The following is a 20,663-nucleotide window of genomic DNA, read 5'->3' as shown; positions in this document are numbered from 1 at the left end:
TTTGATCATGTGCAAATCTTCAGTAACTGTCAAAGTTTTAGCCCTAAACATGAAAAATCTGTCTCTTACAGAAATTCAAATGCTGAACCAAATATTGAATAACTGTTTTCCCCTTCCCTACCTGTTAGCACATATGTTTCTTCCCAAATAACTCAATTTTAAAGGAAAGAAGTCAAGCACAGAATTTCTTATTTACTTAAATATGCAGCTACTGCTTGTGCAAACACCATTCTGGAGGGGTTTTATTTGCTATGAAGTGGTGAAAACTCTACTAATTAACTCCTTCCGCTAATTGTTAGCAGGCTTCTCTGCTGCTTTAGGGCTTGTAATTGCAGCTCAGTGTTGGTGGTGAGTAATGGCCAGTGTGTCCACTCACCCTGCCTTCCCCAGGGTGCCAGTCCTGTGGCTCCAGAACTGTTTGTCCTGTGCTGAGAAATGGATGTTTTGAAGCAGAATCTGCAACACCCACTGCTGTGTTATCTTCTCCTAGGCTGAGGAAAGACTGAACTCGCAGCTCTGCACCCACAGTTCTTTCTAAAGTAGCTCCTTAAAGATCCTTGTCTCTTAGGCAGATGGATAAGGTCTCCTCTGAAACAAAAAACTCATGTTCTCTGGAGGGGCTCGTTGGGTGACATCATCTCTGCCCATGGAAACCTGAACCAGCAGCCCTCCACAACTCAGAATTTGGTTCTTTGTTCTTGCTGCCTTTGCTTCTCCCATCTGTTTTAGCTGAATCATAAATAGCTTAATGGATTGGAGGGATGGGCTGAGTGATGTTACAAGCAGACAGTGGGCCTTTTATGGTGGTTTGTGAGTCCTGAGATAATGTAAATGAGTGGTGAGTTTGGAAAATTGCTTTATCTATTCTGTAAATACAGATGCACATGTCTCTTGCAGCATGCAGACTTCCTTCTGGCTCTGCAGATGAATGAGGAGCAGTATCAGAAGGTCAGTATCTATAACGTTATAAGTTGAGTTCAGCTTGTACTCAGACACTGTTTTGCACTTCCTCCTTCACAGATTCTTTTACCTCTACAATGGAGCTTTTCTGAAGCTGAATTTCACTGTGCTGCTTTTGCTGAGCTGACAAAACCTGTGTAATGTGTGTTGGCTGGCTTTTAGGAAAGGTAGACAGGAGCTGAGGCCAGCAAGACAGTATTGATGCATGTAATGATCTGTAGTAATTCAGCTTGTATCTTCACTGCTCAGAACAAACATTGCAATAGAATAGCATCAGGTTTGCTCTTGTTCTTGCCATTATGGCTGTATAAAACAGGTCCGCTGTTGTTGGAGCTTGGCCAGTGGGAAGGCCTTCCTTGTTTGCAAAAAGAATTCTTTAAAAACTTAAAAATCAGCTCTTCCACTTCAGAGAAAACGTAGAGAACAGTTCAGCAGCTGTGCATTACATTTTGGTTTCAATGCTCATTTCCTTTTCAAACTTTGGAAAAGTGGGCTATGCTTACTTTTTTAGCAGTGGCAAACTTCTCCACCCCCACAGTTAAGAGGCCAAGACAGGGTCTTCCCAGGCAGATGGTAAATGTTCCTTTAGAGGGTAACAGATCTGAATCTTGGTTTTCCCCATGAGAGTGGTGTGTACCCTCAAGCTGCTTCCCTGTGACTGCAGCCTCCCAAACCCAAGATGCTGATCTGCCTGTGAGCTAAAAATTATTAATCCCTTCATGTTCTGTAGCTTTTTGGAACCTATCAAGCAGGACATGTAGATAGAAAGTGACTTAAAACTGAATTTCTGGTTGCACTTAGGGAATTTGGACCACCAAGTATGATTTCTATTGGAATGGTGTATAACTGTTGTTTAGGATTAATGCTGGCAATTTTTTTCTGGCTTGTAGTTGTGTGTGTGTGTGTGTTGCTATAGCTATTGATGTTTTGATGGTGATTCCTCTGGTGGCTGCAGGATGGGCAGATGATCGAGTGCCGCTGCTGCTACGGGGAGTTTGCCTTTGAAGAGTTGACTCAGTGTGCAGATGGTCACTTGTTCTGCAAGGAGTGCCTAATTAAATATGCTCAGGAGGCAGTTTTTGGCTCTGGGAAGGTAAGGATTTCACAGCTGGGCGAGGGGGAAATGGGAAATTGCTGTGGGGAGATGACATTGCTCTGTGTAGTGTAGTTGCTTAAAACAGATGTAACTGTACCTCCCAGGAAATATTTGAATGGAATGGTGTCCTGAAATCCAAGTCAGTCTTGCCATGAAGTGAAGCCAACAACTTCACAATGTGATCTTTGCTCAGGATGTCAGGGTTACTAACCTTTTTTTTTTTTTTTTTTTTTTTTTTTTTCCTATGCTTAGCAATTGGATTATTAGGAAAACTTTCTACAGCATTCACAGTAAAACAATAACTTGTTTGGCTTTTATTTTTCTACTAAATAAACGAGTGGTCTCTGCACAAACACTTATCTCTGACTTGGCCTGTCTCCTTCTACCTAAGAGTGTTTGTCCTTCATAATATCACTGTCATCCCAACTTAATTGGGGGGTTGGTTCCTCTATGGTACTACTAACCTCCTTAATCTCTGATTTAGCTAGCAATCATCCTGGTACTTAGCTGAGCTATAAACAAGTCGTTAACCTGATCTGAAGTGTGTCTGCTTCTTTGCCTCAGGATATGATGGTCAAACTGTTGGGATGCTGTTGTACTCTGGAATCCATTTCATGTAAATGTATAAACTGGCAGCTGTATTCTGTGACTTTATTGGAAAGAATGTAGCATGTAAGTGCTGGTTCTAGCAGAGACTGAATAATAATAACAGGCTGATATGTGGTCACAGTGGACTTGGAGTGAATTGTGATCCTAGCTGGCAACAGCATCTTCCTGCCCAGTGTTTGAGGCCTGATTTGTTGAATTGGGCTTGTTCTTTCCATAGTGAATCCATAGCTGGCAGTCATCTTAGGTAGATTTAGATGAGATATCGAGGAAAAGCTTTCTGTTATGGGCCACTGGCACAGGTTACCCAGAGAAGTTGCAGATGCCTCATCCCTGGAAGTGTTCAAGACCAAGTTGGACAGGGCTTGCTCCAAGCTGGGAATAGTGGAAGCTGTCCCCCCCCCATAGTGGGAGTTTAGAGCTAGATGATTTTTAAAGTCTCAATACCCAAGTCATTCTGAGAGCTGCTGACTTTAGTCTTACTCTGCCTGAGCAAGGCTCTGCACGGATTTGCTTGGAAATATTCTTGATCCTGAGTTGCTTTTTGTTAATGTCATACTGAACCTGTGTTTTTTTTCCAACCCCAGTCAGAGCTCAGCTGCATGGAAGGCAGTTGCACGTGTTCCTTCCCCACCAGTGAGCTGGAGAAAGTGCTTCCAGAGAACATCCTCTGCAAATACTATGAGCGGAAGGCCGAGGAGGAGGTGGCTGCTGCCTGTGCAGATGAGCTCGTCAGGTGAGTGTCCCACAGAGAATGCTGCACTTACTGCTGTGGAAAATTGTTCCCTGAAACATCACATTTGTGCTGACTCTGAGATAGGTGGCTTTAAAAGAGCTGGATTATAAATTCAGACTTTTGCCTTCCCAGGTCTGTTTTTATTCTGCCTTTGACTAGGAGCAGATTAAAATTCAATAGATTTGTCTCCCCCAAGACTTGCTTGCCAGCTCTGTGCTGATCCACTAAATTACATGGTCAAAAGCAGTGCTGAGCATATAATATTTTGATTGCAAACGGGGAAGTGATTGAAGAAATAAGAGCAAGAAGGCAATAGTCAGCACAACCTGGCAACAGGCATTGGGTTGGCAGCCTTAGCAACTTCCACAGAGCTATTTGACTAAATCAGCTTTCAGCGAAGCTATGTGTGGCACTCTGCATTAATGGCATCCTGTTTTGGGCTTCAGGTGTCCCTTCTGTAACTTCCCAGCTCTACTGGACAGTGATGTGAAGCGGTTCAGCTGCCCCAATCCCCGCTGCAGAAAGGTAACTGGGGGTTACTTCACATTTGGCCTCTTCTGGAGTGTTGAGCAGGAGAGCTGGGAATACACCTCACCCTTGCTAGTAGCAGTATCTCATGTGGCTGCGTAGGGCAGCAGTCAGAGTGTTTGGTGGATCCTGCTGATCTTCTATAAAATTGAGTGCCTGGACAGTTGTATTTCAGGGCACTGTCAGTAAGATCAGGAATCCTGTCTTTTCTTGGAAGATGTTGGCTATAAAACCTTACAGGTTCCAGAGGTCACTGTCTTGCATATGCTGAAATGTTCTGGTTGAACATGGAACTGGGTGTTTGTAAGTCAAAATCAAATTCTAATCTTGTATCCAATAAAACTTTCGGAGAATGAGCTGGAACAGCCTTACATGCTATGTTTGAGGGAATTCGTATCTGCATTTTTCTTTCATGAACTAGCTTGAATACAGATTCAGTTGGAAGTGACAAAAAAACTTGTTGGATGAGCTGGCTGAAATGTCAGCCGTTCAAGGCAGAGCTTTGTGCTAATGGCCATAACAGGAGAATCATCAGGCCAAGTGAGGGGGATGGAATGGGGAAAACTTGCTGCTTCTGCACCATCAATTCTGGGGAAAAACAGAAGCACAGAAATATTTCCCAGTCTTGTGAACAGATGCAGGACCCTGCTTACATCTGGTGCCAGCAAGGCAGGGCTGGATCAGTGCTTGGTAGGAAACTACAAGACCTCTTGCATCACTGTAGCCAAAACGGTGAATTCTCAGGAGATCTGAGATTCCTGCTAATCACTGAAATTCCTCCTGAGGGCATTAACCTTACACATGTAGCTCTACTAGAGCTTTGGGTTCTCTCATTGATGTGGTATCACCTTTTGCCTGTATTGAGAAGTTAACAGAAGGTTAAATTCTGTTATCTGGAGAAGTTGAAGTTGCCAGAACTGAGCTCTGCAGTGTGAAAATTGAACTTACTTCGGGGGAGAAAGCTGTATGAAATATGCACAATTCCATTTCAGATCCTGATCTCCAGGTAGGTTTTATTGACATCTACCCTTCACATTGGGGAAGGGAATATAGTGTGGATGGATTGTCCCAGTGTTGGAGCAAGGAGGCTTGCTAGGCACTAGGTGGCAATGTTGTTTAACATTTAAATCTCATTTTTTTTCTAACTGTTTTTGCAAAAGCCGAGTTGTTTTCAAAATGTACGTATGTCAGCACTACAGAAGAGAATTTGGGCTTGAAAAACATGAACCCTTCAATGGGCAAAATGAATTGAAGTCGCTTTTCCCCTAAAACGTGTAATGCAGCAGAGTAACAGTGATAAGAGGGATCAGTGCTGAAATGTTCCTTTCCTACTGCTTTGCTGTTTCATTTCCTTCCTAGTGTACTGCCTGTTCCCCCCCTCCCTGGGGTTACAGCATTCCAGTGGGCTGGATTTCTGGTTTCCTGGACAGCTTGTGTTGATTCATTAGCTGAAAATCTGCTGAGTAGCTTTGTGCTCTTCTTAGAAGTCTTTAACGACTTTAGGATTTGAAGTCGAGGGTGAGGAATTTGGATAGCAGGATGTGGTGTCTCTAAGCATCAGCTGCAGTGGTTCTTCATATTCCTGCTATCTCCTCTCTCTCCAGAATGAAGAATTTCAGTTAATGCTCTTGCTTGCAGGAAATGGTTGCCCTAAGGGAGGAAAGGGCTAATCTGGGGAACTCCATGGAGGTTGGAGAGGATGCATTGGCTTTGCTAGCAGTGCCTCTGGCAGGCTTGGTGGTGGTGATGACTGATCCTGGAAGGAGTCCCTCTCTGGCTGAAAGGACTGCACTCACACAGCTGAACCTAAAACAAGGGGAAGTGTGGAAAGGGGAAGGTCAAAATGTGTCTCTCCCAAAATCTCAGAGCTCTTTGAGGGTGGGGAGAAGAGAACCAGATGGTAGACTTGTATCCCTGTGCTCCATCACCTGGATCCTTTGTCTGGCTTTGGGAGTTTGTGTTGATACCCTCAGGGTCTCCATTAAATCTTGCAGGGAGGTTCATTCATATTTGGGCCAGCTATGGATACCTTGTAAAGCAATTGATATGAAGCAGCTGGAAGCCTTCACTTCGGTTGTGTGTATGCTGGCCTCAACAAAAAGAGCTCTATACATACGCAGGTCACTGCTTGTGCATCTCGCCTGTAGTTCCAGTCATTTGCACCTTGCAGGGACCAAAATGTGGGTAATTGTAACTTGAGCAATGGGCAGAGCTCCTGTGAGTGCATGGCTGCACAGGGAGCATGCAGATGAGCTGGCACATCTGCCAGGACCACTGTGACTCCAGCTGTGTGGCTCCTGGTTAGGTGGCCAGGCCTTGAATCTTAATATAACAAACAGCAGGGTGGAGGAAAAGCTCAGTTAGCCAAGGAAAAATATCCAAGCCACCCTGCAGATACATTCTGTGTGCAGTCTGAGCTGGGAGCAGAGGCAGCTTTCACTGAGCATTGAGGTTTTGCTCTGTAATAAGCTGCTGACTGCACATGGAGCCAGGCTTCCTAGTGACAGGAGGACTTTCCAGGCTGCTTGTTCAGCCTCCATCTTGGAGGGATCCCTGTATGGAAGCAGCACCCAAATTTCTCATCTCTAAAGATGCACATTTCTCCTCCCAGCACTGCAGAGCAACCCAAAACTGGCAACTGTGGTAAAACAAGCAAAGGCACATGTTGCTGGTCGAGTTGTGCAGCGCTGGGAGGTGAGTGTGCACTTCTGCATGGTGGGGGAAGTGCTGTTTTCCACCAGAAAAGGAAGTCCATCCTCCCTGCTCAGCCTCCCTCCTCCCAAGACCCCACAATGTTGAAGACCAGCTTTTGTTCCCAGCTGCTGCTGCCGTCCCTGGCACTGTGTTGAGAGACAGGGAGATGGTTTCCCTTCTTTGCAGTCTCAGCACAAAGCACTGCAGGGCTTTCAGCCAGCAAGAGATGGGGAGCTGAAAGCTGCTGTTGCCATGGAAATAATGCATGCACGGTGCAGCAGAGAGCTTGAAACCCCCAGCACTTATTTCATAGCCAGGCCACATTGCAGGGACTTGCTTTTCCAAGACTTTTCCTTAAAACTCCTTTTCACAGCATGAAATTTTAATTGCTTTATGGTATCCAGTTGTCTGGGTCAGTGCTGGCTGGATGTTAGAGGTGATGGCATTGCCCTTGGCCTGTGCAGCTGCCATTCCTGTGTATCCACAGTGGGTTTGGGGACTGCCTTGAGCATTGATGTGCCTATCTCAGATGGACAAAATCTCTGCTCTTTCGCCTTTCACCTTTAGCTTAGGCTCTCTGGCCACCAGCAATCCTCACGTGTTTTAATTAGCAGCACTGAGACTTGGTGTTTCAGGGCACGCCTTTTTAAGCTGCTCTGTGTCTTGGGATTGATTTGGAGGTGCTGGCTAGGAACAGATGCACCCAGCTGCTTTTAGCCTTAATTTTCTGCTGGAAGTGAGACAGGTTTAAACTTGCACCGAGCTGTGCCTGAACACAGCAGGGCACCAGCTCCACTGGTAACAAGCACGAGTTGTGGTTTGCATGGCACTGAGAGGAGTGGTCATGCTGGAATAAATTATTGCTTGATCAACAAGACCTGAAGTTGCAGAAGGAGGTGAGGGGGATACTGTGACACCTGTGATCTCTGTACCTGGTGCAGCAAGGCACATGCAGCTGCTTGTGGTTCAGAGGTGGGTAACAAGGCAATGATCTGGTTAGGAGTGTTTTATAGAGTGCAGGGGGAAGTGTTTGTGTTATCCAGCACCCAGCAGCAGGGGATGTGTTCAGGATGACACAGCTGTCCAAGGATGTCATCCAACACATACCACAGGGCCCATTACTTCTGTGCTGAAGGCTGGGCTATGCTGCCCAGAGCTGCCCTGCCCAACTCCAGATGTGCTGTGGGTTTAAGTTCATACTGTATGAGGATTTGTAGCTGGCAGGGTGCATGTGCAACATGGAAAAAGATTGTCCTGGCTGGAGAAATTGAGTTTGTCCAGAATGCCTCAGAGTAGGATATACATATGGAGAATTACTTAATTCTCCTTGTTTTGCAACATGTTTTCCCAGCTGTTGAAGTCTGCTGTCTCATTCTGCTTCCTGACAGCAGCACAAACATTTTGAAAGTCCTGTGGCCCCATCTCATTCTCTATTCAGACATTCTTATTGCTATTATCCATATGTTTTTCCTTGAGCCTGTTTATTTGGATTTGTTTGTTACTTGGAGCTTAGCCCCACAGCTTTAGTGCAGAGCAGAAGGTGGTATTTGCTGTGGCAGACCCGTCTCTAATTCCTTTTTGGTGGCAATGACCTCAAGTCCCAACTCCTGTGTTTAAATTCCCATTCTTCCATGTCTCTTCAGAAAATTGTTGGGACAATGAAGAGAAGGAAATGTGGTGTGGATGACCTTGTTACATGTCATTCACAGAACTACAGAATGGTTTGGGTTGAAAGAAGCCATAAAGACTATTTGGTTTCACCCCCCCACTATGGGCAGGGACTCCTTCCACTAGACCAGGTTGCTTAGGGCTCTATCCAGCCTGGCCTTGCACACTTCCAGGGATAGGCCTTGGGAATGGAGCTCGTGCCTGCGTCCACTTGGATCTGGAGACCTGTCTCCCACGTGTCCATGTCAGCAGAATACTCTAAGCCATCTTTTCATGGCTCTACCATCTTCCTCCTGAGCACTGCATCCCTGACACCTCCTGCTCCGGAGCTCTGGGCTGCGCCCTTTTTAAACTCGCAGCACACATGGGAACTCTCTGGGCGCTCTCGGTGCCAAAACCACAACAAATGGCGAGTTTCCGTCTGTCAGCTCGGCTCAGCCCGGCTCAGGCTCTCGGCGGCTGGGCAGGCGATTTTCATTTTTCTTCCATAAAAGGAGACGGCAGCTGGGCTGCAGCACGGTGCCGGGGCCGAGCCGCAGGCAGGGCGAGCGCGATGCTATCGCAGCCTCATTCCCTATCTCCGCACAGGGATGGGCCGGAGGGAGGGACCAAGGTCGAAGGTGGGGTTGAGGTGATTGCAGGCAGCAGATAACGCCCCAGTAGGTTTTATTGCCGGCTTCTAAAGGGAGATAGATAACAGGAGAGAGCTCCTGGTAGAGCAAACCTTTAAAGTACAGTCCCGTGGAGGACGGGCATGTGCGCTGAGCCATGTGGGCTGTCCCTGTCGAGGCAGGGACGGTCAGAGCTGTTTGGAGAATGCTGGGAGTTGGGAGATCTCCTCATCTCCAAATTTATGCTGGGAAGGCTACTTATTCCTGAGAGGAAACTGCATGGGGAACAAGGGATAGCCATATGCCAGGGGTACTCTCTTACACCTTGCTTTTTGCTGTGTGGTTGGACTGGGCAGGAGCAATAGCAAGAATTGAGTGATGCTAGCAGTAAGTTGGTCCTAAAAGCCCTTTTTCTGAGAATGAGATATAATAATGAGCCCCAAATCACTGCTTGCTAACTTGTCACCCTTTGAGACACATGGGAAAGGGCTGTAACAGCTCTGAGAATGCCCCATCTGGAAAGAAGGTAGGAGTGGGCTGGGTTAATTGCTGTCCTGAGGTGGAGAGACTCCATCAGTGGGAGCTCAGGTGCTGCTGCTGCTTTAACAAGGTCAAGTCTATTTATGCAGTGGTATGTGGAAATGCTTCACTTGATAAATGAGTCTGACAGAGGAGATAGTGAGGCCCAGCCTGGAAATGGACCTGAGGAAAGAGGTTAGATTAAATGGGGTATCTTGCAGGAAAAAAAAAAAAAAAAAAAGGCTGCTGAAAGCAGGAACACAAACTAGTTCCTTTAAAAATGGACTGTGTAAGTCAGTGCAATTTTGAGCAACAAAGCTTACTCCTGTGCTTGCTTTCTGCCTTGTACAGCAATATCCAGTCAATGAAAAGCCAATTGAAAAGGCTGTTCACTGACCAGTGAGTAGTGCCTCTGTGTCAGGTCCATATGAGGTAGCAGTGCTACCTTCCATTCATAGCTTTGTCCTTTGCTGGGGAAAGGTTCAGAAGTAATAAACTGAGTACAGCTTCAGGTGGAGATGGAAATTTAGGCTTCAGCATCTTGTTTAGCCTTTTGTTCCTGGGCACAGTGAGCTACAACTATTTAGGCAAAGGGAACACTGAGAGAAGCAGCACACCTGTGGTGGTGAGTTCTGGTTTATGATAACTGTTTTTGGAGATAAGTGATGGCTTCCATGAGGAATTGGATAAGAGCACCCTGAATGGGTTGTGAAAGATTGTTGGCTGCCTTGAAGGTGGAGAATTGGTGGAGTGGCCTTGTAGCCAAACTCCTGGGGCTGGAAGGATCCTGAAAGCTGTAGTTGGGCTACGACTGAGACCTGCTGCAGACTGAGATGAGCTGGCAGCTTTGCCTTTTCCTAATCCCTTTGAAAATGAAAGGGACAAGAGGGTTTTCTTCTATCTCATGCAGGCAAAAGCGGGAGTAATGTAACATGGTCACCCTAACATCAGGGAGAAACCTTAAATCTCTCTATGGACCAGAGTGCTCAGATTCCTTCGTTTGTTTGATTTTTTAAACAGTGGAGGCACTTTGCTCAGTCACTTGTCTGTCCCCACAACAGGGTAGCAGTGCCACCGAGTGTTCCTGGAACTGCTCTGAGCTCACTGCAGGTCCTTTCCACAGCAGTTTAAGGTTAAAACCCTGCCTAGTGTATCTGCAGAGTGTTGGAGCAGGGTTATCATTTTGCTGCTGCAGTGGAAATGGATGTTGGAGGGGATGGAAAAAGGCTGTTCCCAAGGCAAATTAAAAACATTGTTCTGACCTTACTCAAGAAGCTATATCTTCCTTCTCTTTCCTCCCCCTCACATTCCTGTTGTAGTAATCACTGATCTCTAACCTCAGCTTCATCTGCCACAGCTAACCACTTAAAAAATGCACTCTAAAAACCCCATACACCTCATTTTGCTGTACCTTAGTGCTTCCAGGGCAGAGTTATCTTTGGAGGGGCATGAGTCAGCAGCAGAGGTTTGGAATAGCATCGAGTCAGGGCACTGATGACTCCTCGGGCCAGAGCCTGAGATGGCCTAACCTTGCCCAGGCAGTGTGGGGAGGTGTTTTGCTTCTCCTTTCTGTTTGCACATAAACAGATTTCAGCAGATGACACAGTCATCAGACTTCCTGAGCTAACACAAGGCTGCTGCACACGATGGCCATTCTGGAGGCTGTCAGTGGAGTTTGTTTCCTAATTTGGTCACAGTGTGTTCAGGGCTGGCCTGCTTTTTCTTTTTTTCTTTTTTTTTTTTTTCTTTTTAAAAACACCCATCCTTTTCTCTCATTGTCGTGGAGGGGAAGCTGTTTGTATCTGAGAACCTCCAGCTCCTCTCACTTCCTCTCCACAGAGGAAGTGATACTTGAAAGGCCCAGAACACCATGCAGTTCTGAAGCTGATCTTTCCTTTTTTTTTTTTTTTTTTTTTTTTTTTTTTTTTTTTTTTTTTTTTTTTTTTTCCCTTCTTCCTTTGCCATTCTTCCACGAGTTTATCTCAATGAGCCTGCAGGGTTTTTATGCTTTCTGGGTAGTCATTCAAGCCCTTTGTGCTGGAGGACTTTGAAGTAGTTCACTTAAGTATCAGAATGATCTGTGCTGTACTTAAATTATAACATTGATAAGCTTGATTTATTGAAATATATATTTCAAGAGGGAGTGACATGTGATTTCCAGTAATGGAAAGAGCACCTGTTGCTTTGTACATCATCACTCACAAGAGGCCTGGTACCATGTAGTAAGCTGTAAATGCCAAACAGGAGAGAAGGCCTTTCAGAGTAGAGTTCAATTGTCTTACAAATCTTCCTGTTGAAGATCCTTGCTTTTCAGTGTTGGACCAGAGTCAGCCTCAAACCAGCCACCTTCCTGGCATGCAGAGACACATCAGCCCTTCCACTCTTCATGTGAGTTTTCATTCAGCCATAGGAACAGCCAAGGAATCATCACCAAACCTATAGGCTCCTTTATTGCTTTCAGTTCTATGCTGGGCTTAGCAGGAAAAGGAGAAAATGAAAGAACCAAGTTCCCAGGTGATGCAGTTGAGGATGCAGTTCAGGCAGCTTTATTCAGTGTCATGGGGAGGACTGAGTGCCTTAGGTGAGCATGAAGCTGTTGCTCTTAAGGGAGCTGGTGTCAGTTGGAGAGAATTCCCAAGCCTTGGAAGCCCAGGGAAATGCTGGGTTACCTGTCCAAACTCAGCTCTATTTTAGGTTCATAGTACAGGTCATAAATGTCTTCAGCAGAGCCTGGGGTTAAGGTGTGCCCGGAGCAGATGGATTAGTGGCATTAAAGGTTTGGCTGTAGATGGGCAGGTATGGGCTGGTCTCAGCAGAAATTCTCTGCAGAGAGGAAAATTCAGTGTGTGTCATATGTGGGATCCCAGTCACCACTGGCCTCTGGAACATGAGTAACGGAGAAACAAGAACACCAGGTGGTGAGGCAGCGGGTTCAGAGGGGCAAAGGGAAGGTGAAACACAACTTCTAATTTAGTAAAAATCACCTCTGTGTGTCGTTCCTATTTACATATTATCCTCTAATTAGCCATGATTGACTCACCCATCACTTCCACCTGAGAGGAATGATATGTTTTGAAGTCTATGGTTTATAATCTCAGTAGGCCAGCAATTCTCCTCCTCTTCTCTTTTCCCCTTCCAATGTCCCCCAGAATGCATTCTCTTATTGCTTTTAACCTTCAAGCCTCTTTTCTGCTCTCTCTCTGTTACTACTCTTGCATTATTAATGGACTGTAACAATTCAGCCAGAACACTGACATTACTAATTACTACTTGTAGCAGAGGAATGGGGAGCAAGATAGAAACTGGGTCAGGAAATGTTGTCATCATAAAATGATAGCATCGGAACTGGAGAGCAGAACTGTTTGTATGGGCAGGTTTGCATTGGAAATGCCTCCTTCACCCTGGAGCACACCTGTGCACACTTAGCATGCACATCCTCTTTGCTTGTTTGCTGTGTGCAGATGGGAAAAAGCATCTCACACACAGAGAAGGGTTAATGGAGCTGTAATTTCCAGCAGCAGAGAAATGGAGTGATGGGTTGTGTTCTGCTTGGCAGCACTTCAAGCATCACAAAATTCATGTGCTCCTCATTGCTGTAGCAGGAAGCCCCTTCCCCTGTTGGTGTCAAAGGCTGAGGAAGCAAAGTGGCTGCATTTGTTTTTGCATTCAGTGAGAGCCTGTCATGCTTGGTGTGTTCAGATTGTCCTTGGTAGCACCAAGGGCATCCTACAGCAGCAAACAGCTCACTCTGCTCCATGTGAGAGGATATGGCTGCTATTAAACCCGAACATTATTTTAGGGATGCAGCAATTAACCTGTGAATATTGGGCATGAGGAATTGCCTGCTTCTGGTTAATGGAGCTGTGCTTCTTCACTCAATTGGGCAAAGCATCCACCTGGGAATCTGGCATCCCTTGGAGGCCTTGTGTGAACAGTTGTCTGTTGTGTTAGCTTTCCCCTTGAGAGGGGGGCACGTGTGAAGATGGGAGTGTCATTGACTGTAAAGTGCATCGACTCTTATGGTAAGTGACAGGCAGAGAAGGTCATCTCTAAACACATGCTGTAGTGTTTGAATAATCAAAACGGCAAAAATGCATAGGTCAGCAGAAACTACAAACTCAGAACTGATCAGTGTGTGCTGGCAAAAGACAAATCCCTCTCCCAAAAACATGCTTACAAAGAAAATAGACAGACTGAAGGCTGATCCCTCCCAGAGGCATAACTTTGGTTGCTAGTGATGAGAGCACATCTCTGGCTGAAATGTCTGGCTTGAGGTGACAGATTCCTGAGAAGTCTCTTGGAGACAAGGAAAGGGACCATGTGCGTCTTCCCTGTCCCTGCTGCTGGTCTCAGAATGTGTGACTGCCCTGCATCAGCTGGGAGCCCCTGTTCTGGGTGGATGCAGGGAAGCATCAAAGCAGTCAGAGCTCAGTCCCTGCCAGGCATCCCCAGGAACTCAAATCTGCTTCATTGCCATTCCCAGGAAGGCAGGAGGCCAGCGCAGGAGCGGCGTGACTCCCTCACAAGTCAGATGGTAACTCACACAAAGCCAGCTCGATATTTAGGCTGGGCAGACTTGACAATATCCCCTTTCAAAGATTATCCCTTAAACTGTCCTAGTCACACTCCGCCTTCGGCGCCTGCCTGAGCCTTTTGTAAGGATGAGCAGTATTTAAAGGAGAGGCTGGTTGCTCTAATCTCTGCTCCGTGGGCTGTAAAACCCATCCTGCTGTAGCTCACCAACTTTATTTCTCTTACTGATCATTATAAGTGTAGGGCTCTTAAATCCTGGCTCATGTTTTATCCCTGGTGTTGGTGGGGCTGTCTGTTATCTTGAAGCAAGCCCAAAGTGGAGCTTTGCTGGTGCATTTGAGGGAGAGCAGACGTTCCCATGAAGTGGGAGCTGATGATAGGCAGTAATTTCTACTGTATTTAATAAAGCCATTGTGAAGCTGGAGAGGTCTAGAGTTTACAATCCCAGTGTACTTTTTTTAAAAAAAAAAAAGGTAAGTACTGATTTGCCACTGAAACTGAGCATTGTCAGCGAGGCAAGTACTCTGTCCAAAATTTCATGTGCACATATTTAATTAAAAGGCAAGAGGGTTAATGAAGCTTTGAGTGCATAAGGCCTCATTCCATGAATTTAATTTTCTTTAATTGCTCCAGAGATGGAAATTCCCAGCTGTGGTTGTCCCCTAACATGTGAATTAAGGAACCGGAAAGGGACAATTTGATTTGTCTCATTCAGTGCCAGCTTCTTCCCCTTTGACTGATTTTTCATCTTTTTGGTTGAAAGGGGACTAGATAAAAATCTTTAAGTCAGTGATTCAGCTTTGTGATAGAATTGGCAAAGCTGTGACTGGCTGATACTTTGGACACTGAAAAATGAGTTGAAAAACAGGGAGTGTTTGTGCAGATTGTGTTATTCTTCCCTAATGTATTGTAGAAGATCACAAGCAAATGCAGTATTTATTCTTTTCCCTCCCCAATACCTGTCATTGCATTCAGGATTGATGGGATTAAGTCAACAGAATTGTATGGCACAGCCCAAATCAAACCATACTTCATTACTGTGCAGTTTCAAAATGAAAATAAAAAAAAATTTAAAGGGTGGTTTGGGGGTTTGTTGTTTGTTTATAGGGGTGTTGGAGTAGTGGTCTAAGCCCTCTGTGAGCGTCAGGATCTTTTTGTGTGAGTTCATAGTGCAAGCTCTGTCAAAGGGCAAGGCAAAAATCTAAAATGCAGCAAATTCATGGACTATTGAGATGATCAATGATGGGAAAAACCTGTTCCTGGCTTCATTGTAATAAAAGCTGATGTCCCTTGCTGAATGCCCTGTATGTGGTGTGCTGGGCCTCTATTGTGGCAGTTGCTGTTGGATATTCCAAGGCTGCTGTACATTTGTGTCCTAATGTGCTTGTTAGCAGCTATAGCCTTGGCTGGGTGGTTAATAGTAAAGGAAGCTTCCAGCAGCAGCAGAAAACATCGGGGGTTAATTTAATGCACACCTGACACTGAAACAACAGCAGCAACGAGTGTTTGGGGTTTGCCTTTTGGGGGTCTTTCTGTCAGAAATCCTTGGGAAAATGTGTAGTAACATCCCCTTGATCTGGTGGAGACTTGCCCTAAGCCTCCAGCATGTAGTACTGATAGATAAGCATCCCCTGCCTGAGCAGGTATTTCAGAGCTCTCCCAGGTGGCTGCAGCTAAGCTGTGGTGTCTGTGGTGGTTCCTGCAGTGCTTTTGGGGGGATTATTTTGGATGAACTGTTCTTTGCTTTCAGGAAGATGTCCTGTCCCTCCCTGTTGCTGTGGGACAAACCACCCTGCAGGAACCCCTGCCCTGGTCATGGAGCTGGAGGGATGTGAGGGTGGCTTTGGCACCCAGCAGCAGCCTGGAGGTGCTCATTTGATTAAAATGGACCATTAACCATCCATATCCACTGAATCTCTGCCTCAGCCTGTAAAACTATTTGGATTAAAAAAATATTAATCATTTTGTGACATTCTTTCACCCATCCTTATTTGCAGTCAGCCTACTCATCTTCAGCTAGGGTCAGCACAAATTCCCCTCTCAAAATTGCACTTCTGGCCTGAAGGAATCCACCTTTTTTGTTGCACCCAGCACCTCTCCTGTACCTTGATGGTGTGAGTGCCCTCTGCCCTGTTGAATAACCAGTGGCCAGGTTGGAGTGCTGGGGTCAGCAGCTCCAGGGACGCCCCGTGCACGGCTGCTCCTCCTGCCTGGGCTGGGGGATCAAAGGTGATGCTGTAAGTGGTCTCTGTGCTGCTACCACTGTAAACAGAGCAGATGTTTCCCTGAGCCAGGGGAGCATTAATGGAATGCCTCAGCCCTGGCTGATGTAAAACATGGCAGCGAGTTTTGGGGATGAGGTCAGCGGGACTGAAAGCCGATGGGAGTTTAATATTGAGGCAGCCTCTCGGTGCCCAGGGGTCAACTGGGAGAGCTGTGGCTAATGGAAAGGCAAGTACACCTGTCATAAATCAGTGCCAAAGTGCTGAACAGGCATCATTGCCAATGGGTGCCACAGCCAGGGATGGTTCTGTAACCACACGTGAGCTCTTGTCCCTCACTTTGTGTCCTTAGTGTCTGTGTTTGACTTTTAGAAGGGACAAAGAGACTAAAAATGGAAGGTTTGAGGAAAGCTTTATCTTGATGTACTGTGAGAGCCCTGCCTGCCTCGCCTTCTTCACTCTGTTGTTCATGGAATCCTGTGGCTGCTGCATCCCATCCATGTGGGGAATGCCAGGAGGGCAGCCAGGATATTGTTGGGATACCATTTTAAACAAGTTGTCCTCCTGATCCGAGGAGATGGATCATGTTTCTGCTGGGAGGTTGCTAGGAAGTCCTGAGGCATCCAGGAAAGCGTCGAGGGGCAGGAGGCAAAGCAGGCTTGGCACTGCTTGGGGATCATGTGGTTTTTTTAAAAACAAACAAGTCTTGTAAAAAGTAAAGAGCAGCATTTTCCGAGACAATGAGAAATCAGTTTGCTCTCCGACCAAGCAGAGCATTTCCCGTGAAGCTGGATGCTGTAATGTGCCATTTGCCAACAAGATAAGATGGCTGTATTTGTTCAGTGATTTATCCCCTGTGAAACCAATCTGAAAGAATGCTTTATTGCTCTATTTATTTTTTCTAAAGAAGCTTCTTTGACCCCATTTTTTTGTGTAGGGAGCATGCATGCCTTTAAGCTAAATCTCAAAGCCTGGTCAAAATTGGGCTCTGTCTTCAGGGTTGCAGCTTGAAACACAACATCCGTGATGCCATTCAGAAGCCGAGAGGTGAGCAGCTCTCCCCGGGGCTTTTTCTGATTGAAAACCTCATATTCACCAACAAAGCCAGCCTGAAGCTTAAAGGGTTTGGGGTTTTTTCCTTTCTGGGTCTTCCTTTAAGGGCAGAGGTTAAAACAAAGCAGATGCTCTTGGATAGTGCCTCTGCTCTTAGAGGCAGTTGCTGTTGGAGGACTTGGCTCCTGACACGTGAGGGGAGGATGCTCCCTCTTATTTGCCAGCGGATGTCAGGCTTAATAAAAACCCCCAATCTGGAAGAGCTACATGATCCCCCTGAGTGAGAAGTATCAGTGCTGTTATTGCATTACCTCCATCCCTTAGTTTGTTTGTGCAATTACCCATGTAAGTAAAACCTGAAAGTGCCTCCTTACAGCACGTTCTCCCCAAAGAAGGGAAAGGATCGCAGCTATCGGAGTGGCCTGCAGGGAGAGGGATGGATTTTTCAGGTAGCTGGAAGCTGTGCCAGGTTGGGTGTTTGCATGGTAGCCTGCTACTATATTTAGTTTCTCTTGGCCTCCCAGAATGAGTACATTGAACCTTTCTAGATATGGAGATTGGCAAGCCATGCTCAGGGCTGGCTGGTGCTGTGCCTACTTCTGAGCTTTATTTGTTGTTTAGAACCTTGGTCTTCACTGTTCTGTGTCTGGGGTGGAGGATAATGAGATGAGGTTATGTGAGCAAGAGCTGGTTTTGTAGGTGTTCTCTCTGCAGTTAATAACTGGCGTTTTTTTAAGAAAAGCTTCTCTTTTGGAGGGTTTTGTTGTCTTGTAGCTTTAACCCTTTGTGGTGTTTCAGGTGTGCAGAGTGAGGATCAGGTGCTTTGCAGGAGTTATTTGTTGCCTTTTTCAGTTTTGTACCACAAACCAGCATACTTTCAGACACAAACTTCTACTCTGAGATGCTTTGAATAAATTTGACCTACCTACCTATGTAGTTAAATGAAACATTTTTTTCTTCCTGGAACTTCATTCTGGTTGCAGCTGTTGTACAAGCTATAGATTTCTGGATTTGTCAGAAAACCATTACTTCAGACCACTGGGATTTCGGTGGGTGGGTGAAAGTGCTAACAGATTAATGAGTCTCACTTAGCATCTCCATCTGCCAGACTAAACCTTGTTCTGCACAGGAGACTTAACACAGCTGGTTTGAGCTGGTCTGTGGAAGCAAAGCACCCTTTACCTAGTCCAGGCTGACCCCTGATATTAAAAAAAACAAGCACTGCAGTGTCCTGGATAGAATTCCTCATCCCTGGAAGTGTCCAAGGCTGGGTTGGTTGGATGGGGCTTGGAGCAGCCTGGGACAGTGGAAGGTGTCCCTGTCATGGCAGGAAGTGGAACTGGATGAGCTTTAAGGTCCTTTCCAACCCAAACCATTCTGTGATAGATTTCATTTTCCTTGTCCAAGCACTACAGTGAACTCAAGGTGTGCAAATGAGCAAAAACAGTAGAAAAATGTAGGAAGTCTTCTGAGGATAAGGTAGAAGCTCTGGGTCCTCACCAAACACATAGATCCCTTGTCTGATATTTAAACTTTCACATATAGCTGTAACACTTGCAATTACTTTCCCTGTGCCTTGCCTCCATAAGGAGATAAATTAAAATGTGTGCTATAAATGAGGTATCTGGATCCCCACAAGGGTGGCTCATACCAGGGGGAAATGCTTGGGAACAGCCGTGTGTGCAGCAGGGCTCTCACACTGCAGTTGGCTCCAATCTCTGTCACTGTGAGGGGCAGCCTCAAGGTCCAGCTGTGAGCAGGAATGAGATGCCTGATGAGGCAAGAGCTGCTGTGCATTAGCTGTAGCTGTTGGTTTTTCTGCTCCCTCCTGTGAGCTCTGAAAGTTAAATGGGAATGAAGTAGCTGCTGAATAAGAGACATGTTATCCCTCGCCTGCATCCGTTTATAGGTGGCAAGTTGCCATGGCTAAGACACTGATCAATTGTTACTCTGAAATCAGGGGTTGTTCTTCAGAGTTTTTTTTTCCCTAGAGAAATGGGATATCTGCCATCTCTAGTGCCCAGGAAGAATCTGCAGAAGTGAGTGTTGGTATTAGTGTGGGTGCCTGCACATACACACTCTCCTGCTGTTCCTGGACACAAGTTCTCTAATTTTTCCCTTGCCTGTGAGACTGGATAAACAGCCCAGAGGCACTGGGGAGCTCCAGGGTGTGGGGGAAAGGCTGGCCTGGCTGATTTGCTTATGTAAAACAAAAAGGCATTTACTCAGTGCATTGGGTGGACTGTTCTTGTGTGCAATAAATTGTGCAACTGTACAGCCATACCAAAGCAGACTGAGATCCTCTGACTTGTCTCCCACATGGAATCATTACAGCTGCTTGTCAGGAATATGCAAAATTCCCGTGATCTGCTTGCATGTGTTACTCCAGGTTGCTTTCTGCTCAGAGTGCCTTTGCAATATCAGTGAACCTTCTTGCTGCTCTCTGTGGGTTTGATGACATGCTATCCCAAAAATTTGGACTGGTTCATTTTTCTGAAGTACCTCATCACTATGGAGAAGGGAAAGCAAGCAGTGCCAATTACCAGGAAAGCTGTTGTAGTCCTGGACTTACATATTTGGCATATGGAGTCAGATCACATTTTCTTTATATTATGACATTAGTGACACCAAGTGTTTTGTTCTGGTTCTTAGTCAAGAATGACAGGAAGGTAGAAGACCCTTAGAAGTTTAAAATTATTCTCTGCAGTCTAGAAAGCTGCCTTACAGACAGTAAGATGTTAAAGCTGAGTCTCTGAGGAGAAATGTTGAGATCACTTGATGAGTCTGTCAGGGTACACCTCCAGAGATGTGTGTAACATTTTAAATGTAACAGATAATGAGAAGATAGTATTAAAAGTCTAAAAGGCAGAGCTGGCTGAAAACTCGTGCTTTGAGTCATCTTGGAGCTTTTGGATCAAGTTGGAGATCCTGATGGAGAAGGGGGAAGGGAAAGACTTTTGACTTAGTTGTAAATGGAATAAAAGGAATAGATGCTTTTATAGGACCCCTGTTTAACTGGTCACTTTTGGCTCATTCTGAGATGAAATCTATTGCTGTAACATCATCAGTCTGCAGCCCCAACACTTCCAGCTGTGATCCAGCTAGATTGGCCAGGCTGAGCCAGTCTAGGTGTGAACACACAGCTGACTGAGAGCCATGGAGCTGAGGGACTGCAGGGAGTGGGAGACTGGATTCAGCAGGTAACACTCCCCTGGGAATCCTGTGGTGTGGTATTTAGTGCTGCTAGGGGAGACACAACCTCAGAACATGTGTGATTCAAAGGCCTCAGTGCAGATTCAAAGAAGAATTTAGAGAGAGCTGTTAGATAAAGTGCAGAGTGTCCCTGGCCAATGGGTAGCAGTGTGAGGAGCAGCATTCCTGCCCTGTCCATAAGGAGCTTCCTCCTTGCCCTCCAAACAGCACAGATCTAGATGGAC

General features: G+C 45.9%; 1 protein-coding gene across 7 annotated transcripts in view; it reads left to right on the top strand.

Annotated features, from left to right (window-relative positions):
* The window catches only part of RNF216 (ring finger protein 216), a 155,004-nt gene that overhangs the window by 25,499 nt on the left and 108,842 nt on the right, over window positions 1-20,663 (top strand). For all 7 annotated transcript variants that reach the window (XM_056503418.1, XM_056503422.1, XM_056503419.1 and 4 more), the window contains 4 exons: window positions 898-948; window positions 1,916-2,053; window positions 3,250-3,398; window positions 3,845-3,923. In XM_056503418.1, the coding sequence (XP_056359393.1) occupies window positions 898-948; window positions 1,916-2,053; window positions 3,250-3,398; window positions 3,845-3,923 (417 nt within the window). The remainder of the gene's footprint in view (window positions 1-897; window positions 949-1,915; window positions 2,054-3,249; window positions 3,399-3,844; window positions 3,924-20,663) is intronic.

This window comes from Oenanthe melanoleuca, chromosome 14 (assembly GCF_029582105.1).
Source record: "Oenanthe melanoleuca isolate GR-GAL-2019-014 chromosome 14, OMel1.0, whole genome shotgun sequence".
In the NCBI taxonomy this organism is placed as follows: Eukaryota; Metazoa; Chordata; class Aves; order Passeriformes; family Muscicapidae; genus Oenanthe; species Oenanthe melanoleuca.
This window is presented reverse-complemented; position numbering and strand designations above follow the sequence as displayed.